This window comes from Pleurodeles waltl, chromosome 3_2, assembly GCF_031143425.1.
Source record: "Pleurodeles waltl isolate 20211129_DDA chromosome 3_2, aPleWal1.hap1.20221129, whole genome shotgun sequence".
NCBI classification, from domain to species: Eukaryota; Metazoa; Chordata; class Amphibia; order Caudata; family Salamandridae; genus Pleurodeles; species Pleurodeles waltl.
In genome coordinates, this window is record NC_090441.1 from 14,149,444 (window position 1) to 14,155,443 (window position 6,000).

A 6,000-nucleotide genomic window follows, 5' to 3' on the forward strand; every position below is an offset into this window, starting at 1 on the left:
TGGCCTGGCAGCGGACCTATAGCTCCCGCGGGTGTCCGGGCCCCTGCGCCCCTCGGAGCGGAGCCCGGTTTCCGCACACCCCGCGCCCGGACCCTCGCGCCTCGGCCAGTGAGGTGCTCTCCTCGCCCCGCAGGCTGTCACTTTGGAGGAAGCCAAGAGCGGCTTCTCCGTGTCCCCTCCCGGCAGTCTGGGGTTTTTACAACTTCGCCAATGAGTAACCCGCCTCCCATTCACCCTAATCGGGCCCTTTGTGTGTCTTCCGTTGATGATTTATAGAAATAAATTAATAACGCCGACTCCACGTGCTTCCGGGTATGTTTTGTTTTGGTGTCTGGGCCCATTTCACCAGCTGCTGAAAAACACAAACTTTCAGTTCCTGAAATCGACAGAACTGCAGGAGTTTCTCTCTGTTCCTATTTTCGGGGGAGGGAGGGGGGGGGGGCAATTTATTATGGTATTGATATTTTTTCCGTTGGAATCGTAGAGAAGCCCATTCACAAATTAAAATATCCAGGGGTTTTCTCGTGAAAAGTATTTACCAGCCCCTGAAAACTCGTGGAGCTCCCCCGAGAGCGCCTGTCTGATCCGGGATACAGGAGAGGAGCGCGAGACGGCTCGAGGAAGAGCCCGACCTCAAGGCCCCACCTCCCGGTCTGCTCCTGGAAGGGGCTTGAAATGCAAATTATCCTCATTAACCCCCCTCCCCCCCACAGCCAAGTGCTCAAGCACCACCCCACCGAAATTGTCCCACTACCTCTAGAAATGTGTAATTGTACAATTAGTATATCTATCTATCTATCTATCTATCTATCTATCTATCTATCTATCTATCTATCTATCTATCTATTTATCTATCTAAATATATATATATATATTTCTAGTTTAGGACCATTCACTTAGGGGGGAGGTGATGTTGGAATCAGAAGTAGCAATCATTTAATAATATATATTAATATTTATTATTACCTGCTAGCCTAATCCTATTTCAGTTGGGCTCGTGGTGAAACGTGCAGATGTTATATTATTATTATATACGCTGAGACTCGAATAAATTCCATTTGAAGAGAAGATATTTGAAAAACACCTCCAATTACATTGTTAAGTTAAAACAAATGGATACTTTGGGCCTGAAAGAGAAACAAGTTCTTTCGCTGCTTAAAATGCTTTTTTTTGTTTTTAAGATGACGGACAAAAATAAAAAATAAATAAAAACAACTGTGTGTTCGGTGTTTGTGCCCGTGCATTTCTTTTAATGCAAATACGGTATCTTGTATTTTAACTTTGGGCCAAATATGTATCAGGTGTTGTAAGGTCATTGGTTGACTGCGGTAGTAGGACACAGAATAAATTATTCTAATTAATGTAAAATGAACTAAATATAGCATTGGGTGTGACATTCAAGGGAACAGCCAGCGGGTAAGTAAAAAGCTTTTATTTTTTTTACATAAATAACGAAAAAGCAATTACGAGATAACAGTGGAAAAAATGTTCAATAAAAATAACTTTGTCATGGGCGTTTCTATTATTTACAATTAACTACTGTTTCGAATACAATAACAATAGTAATGCGTGTTTGATAAAGCGCTTCAAACACACTTCTGCCCTTCTTGGCTCTGCAAATAACAGATGTTATTTAACAGATGTGGAAGGGCCCCTGCCAGCTTCTTTTGAAAGATCGGCACAGAAGTGTATTTGACATCCCGACTGTCAAACTTTGACAATCCGCGACTCTGCGCTGTTTTCGGAGTCATCGCATAGTTTATTCGCCTGGTAATCCGGTTTAACAATAGGAGAGCCAAAAGCGCTTTATCCAATCGGTTTTAAAAGTCGGCCGGGCTGTGGGAAGCCGCGCCGGCCCCTCAGACCCTGGGGCGAAGCCCGCACCGTCCGCTTTCGGGGTTTATGACACACTTACACAATGTGCAGATCTGGCAAATATTGTTGTTAAGACGAGAAATAATACCCGGTTTGGATAATTAGTAACCGGCTGCTGAGGGATGGTTACACGGCGGGCCCTTTAACTTTGTTTAAGTGTTATTCTACCCCCAGGGGTCTCGGGGTGCAGTGATCATTCATGGCTCCCACCCCTCTTTTGGGTCTGTACCCCCGGTCGCGGGACAGGGTGGGGAAAGTGAGTTATAAAAAAGCCATTACAAGTCAATAGGAATGTGTGTGTTTAAAGCAGTAACTCGTGCGAGCTTTCCCCTACTTTTAGTTTCTATTATCTCGATATAAAGGCCTAGAAGTCAGGCTTCCAGCACGCTTTAAAAAGCCAGTGACGTGACGTGAGTGTCGCTGTCACTTTTACTTGCGAGCGCCGTCGACAGCCTTGGTGTGGCGCCGGGGATGTCCCTTCCTTTCACCCTTAATTCCGCAGCCATAAAACCCAATTTCAGCCACAATTTTTCTACTAGATTTCAAACCTGAAAGGTGAGTCGTGTGAGTTAAATCTGGCCTGACCCTTACGGATCTCAGGCTCTCTGTTTTTGATTTTTCGTTTATGACGGCGACCGAGTCTGTTGCCACTTACAGGAAGAGTCCCTAACTTCAGAGGGCATTTTAACTTCGACTCTTCTCTGCGCTCGACGTTTGAGGCCCTTGGACCCTCACAGTCGGTTGGCATTTCGGACAAGAAGCACAGAGTGTATCAAGAAAAAGTACCTTCTGCTGTCGCACCCTAGAAAACAAACTCTAAAGTGTAAAAATGTAAAAAGAATGATCTATCTTGCTATCAATCAATCTATATATATATATATATATATTCTTTTTCAGTGCTGACACTAATATGCAATGACGTTGAGCCATGACCAGCCCTACTCTGCAATACACACACACACAAACACATATCTATTCTTATATTTGTGTGCGTTGTATATGTAAGTATGTGAGAGTGCTATGTTTATTTGTGTGCAACGATACGTTCACACACAGAACGCACACCATACAGTAGGCGCCAATATAAAAGACATATGAAATAAAAAGTAACGCGCCTCATTAGTCATCCGAATAATATGGATCACAGTAATGTACGGGGCGTTTTGCCCTAACTCGCTGCTAGTAAAGTGCCCGCCCTGGGGGTTGCTCGGGTGCTAGGGGCCCGGAGGTGGCAGCACCGCCGGTCCAGGCAGCGGCCAGAGAGCGGTGGGAAGCTGGAGACCTTGTCCGCTGTGCAGTGGGACCCCGGGGACTTCAGAGCCCCTCAGGTGTGAAGAAGCCCAAGCGAGCAGCTCACCTGTCCTGAGGGTCTGCAGCGCGCACCCACCTCCCACACCCCGGCCCCTCACCTCAGCATCCTGTCCACCTCGGCCCTCTGCTCCGCCGCCTCCTCCGTGTTGAGGGACTGCAGCTCCCGGAGGATGGGTGGGGTGTCGAAGTCGTCGCCGTCCTCGGAGCCCTCGTCGCCCGAGAGGCGGCCCTTGCCGTGGCCGTTAGTCAGCGTGTGGAAGACGGGCTTGGTGTCGGGGTCCGGCTCCCCAGGGGACATGTGCAGGTTCTCCAGCTTGACCCCAAAGGGGGGCGCGGGCAGTAGCTCCTCGATGGCCTGCAGTAGCGCCTCCTTGGTCACCCCCGAGGCGAGCAGCGCGTGCAGCAGCTCCTGCTGCAGGGAGCTGAGCTTGGACACCATGGTGAGGCGAGAGCCAGGGAAGGGGCAGCTACAGTCCACCACAGTCACCACCACAGTCCACCACAGTCCTCTTGAGTCCGGAGGTCCCACCTGCTCCTCTCCGGCCTCCCAGCGCCTGACACTTCTAGCGGCCCTCCATCCATCCAGGAGCCCATATAACTTATGCAAATGGGCGGGGAGGGCAGGGGACATTCCTACAGGATGCAAATGGAGGGGGAGGCTGCCCTCCGGAGCCCATTGTGTGCGCACCGGCTCCTCAAACTCGCCTCATTGGCGCTGTTTATCAGCCAAACTTTAGGTGAACTTTAGACTTGCGCAGCCAAGTGCAAAAAACACCGCGCGGTGGCTGCCGGCCCTGCAGGCTGGAGCCGGGCGAGGGACAGGTGAGTGCGCACAGGCCCGGGCAGCCCCTGGGCGAGGGACGGCGGAGTCTGTGTCCAGGCCCCGGGGCCGCCACTGTGCCACCTGCCCACGTCTGGACAGATTCCGTCAGGGGCAGCTGCATCGCCGTGAAACCAAGGATGCCAGGGACGGGCACCACCATTTTACCACCTGCCCAGCACTGAACAGATCCTGCCAGGGACAGCTGTAGCCCCATGAAACCAAGGATGCCACCCCGGGCGCCACCTGTCCAGCTCCTACCAGCACTGCCATTGTACCACCTGCCCACCTCCAGCCAAAATCTACCTGGGACAGCTGTATCGTCAGGAGGCCATGGATGCCAGGCACCCTCGGGCACCGGACTGCTGGAGGAAGGGCTTTTCCAGGTGGTATTTCGTACTTTCACTTTAGAGACCTGGCAGCTAGTTATCCACGGATCGGACCCTGCAGTGCCCCTTGCCACCCACCAAACGTCGGGAGAAGGCCATTTAGAAATGGGTTTGACTTGGAGCAGTTTATTTATTCCTTGTCGGTCTGAGTCCCGGAGCACAACCCCTGCTTCGAATAGTTTGTCATTTTAGAATAAGTTTCTACCATCTGTTTTCATTCGATTATGTGGAAATGGTATTTCTGATAGATGATGCACTGTGTAGCAACTATAATAATAATAATAATAATAATAAACAGTGGTAATAGTAACAAGTATTAGCACTAATAATAATAATAATAATAATAAATCAATGAATAGTACTAATAGTAACAATTACTAATAATAAAATAATAATGATAATAATGAATGAATGGTAGTAATAGTAACAATTACCATTAATAATAATAATAATAATAATAATAATAATAATAATAATAATAATAATAATAATATTAAACAGTGGCAATGGTAACAATTAATAATAAATCATAAATAATAATAATAACAACATAGTCATAATAATAACGCACACATATTGCTAATAGTAATTGTTATCATTAATCAATAATACTGCTACTAATCATAATATTAATAACACATGAATAGTGGTAAAAATTATGAACACTAACAATATTAGTAATAATAACAAAATAGTAGTATTAATAATAACAGTAATAATAATAATGTTAACGATTACCAATAATAATATAATTATAATGCATGAATATTGGTAATAAGAAGAAGCAATAAATAATAATAAAACATGAATTGTGGTAATAATTATCAACACAAATAGTAATATTAATAATAACAGAATAATCATATTTTTTGCTATTACTATTATTCTTGAAATCATTCTTTTTATTGCTGTTGCTAATAGTATCAATCTAGTTCTTACTTTTAGTATTACTATTCTTGCACTATATGGTACTGTGTTATTATTATTATTATTATTACAACACTAATATTTTATTGCTATTACAATAGATATTAGTATTAGTCCTGTCGATATTTTAAATTTGCTTTTACTATCTTTGTGCTAATATGGTCCTGCTTTTACTATTGCTCCTACGATTGACATGTATTGCATTGTTTCTACATTTCACGCCCTGCATTAGTTTTTATATTGTTATGAACCTTTATTGTGTTCCTAGACAAGCTTGGGTTATTTCTCTAGTACTATACTGTTGCTGAGGGTGATTGACAAGCTGCTGTTTGCATGCAGCTCGCGCCGGCAGTGCACGTGCAGTGTTCCGCTTCAGGTTCGAGCCGTACGTGCCCGCGAGCTGCAGAGAGGGGTCTCGTCCTTACATCCGGACGTCACCCCCGCTCTCCTGTCGGTGACACCGTTAAGTTGATAACCACCCCCCAAGGAGAGGATGCCACAAAGCACCCTTCAGCTTTAGTTGTGTCCCCCTCCGCGCAGGCCTGGGTTTCCTCTAACAACAGCAGCCATGACAGTGACGTTAGCGCCGGCGCACGTGAGGTGTAGAACAGCGCGTGCCGCGGATGGGCGAGGAGTGTGTACACAGGTTGTCAGCTGCGGGTCCTGCGTTTCTCCTAG

General features: G+C 46.2%; 1 protein-coding gene across 1 annotated transcript in view; it reads right to left on the reverse strand.

Annotated features, from left to right (window-relative positions):
* HNF1B (HNF1 homeobox B) overlaps positions 1-3,767 on the reverse strand; it is a 71,248-nt gene extending 67,481 nt beyond the window's left edge. The window contains exon 1 of the mRNA XM_069226592.1: positions 3,285-3,767. Within this exon, the coding sequence (XP_069082693.1) occupies positions 3,285-3,625 (341 nt within the window). The 5' untranslated portion in view covers positions 3,626-3,767. The remainder of the gene's footprint in view (positions 1-3,284) is intronic.
* Positions 3,768-6,000: the final 2,233 nt, after the last annotated feature.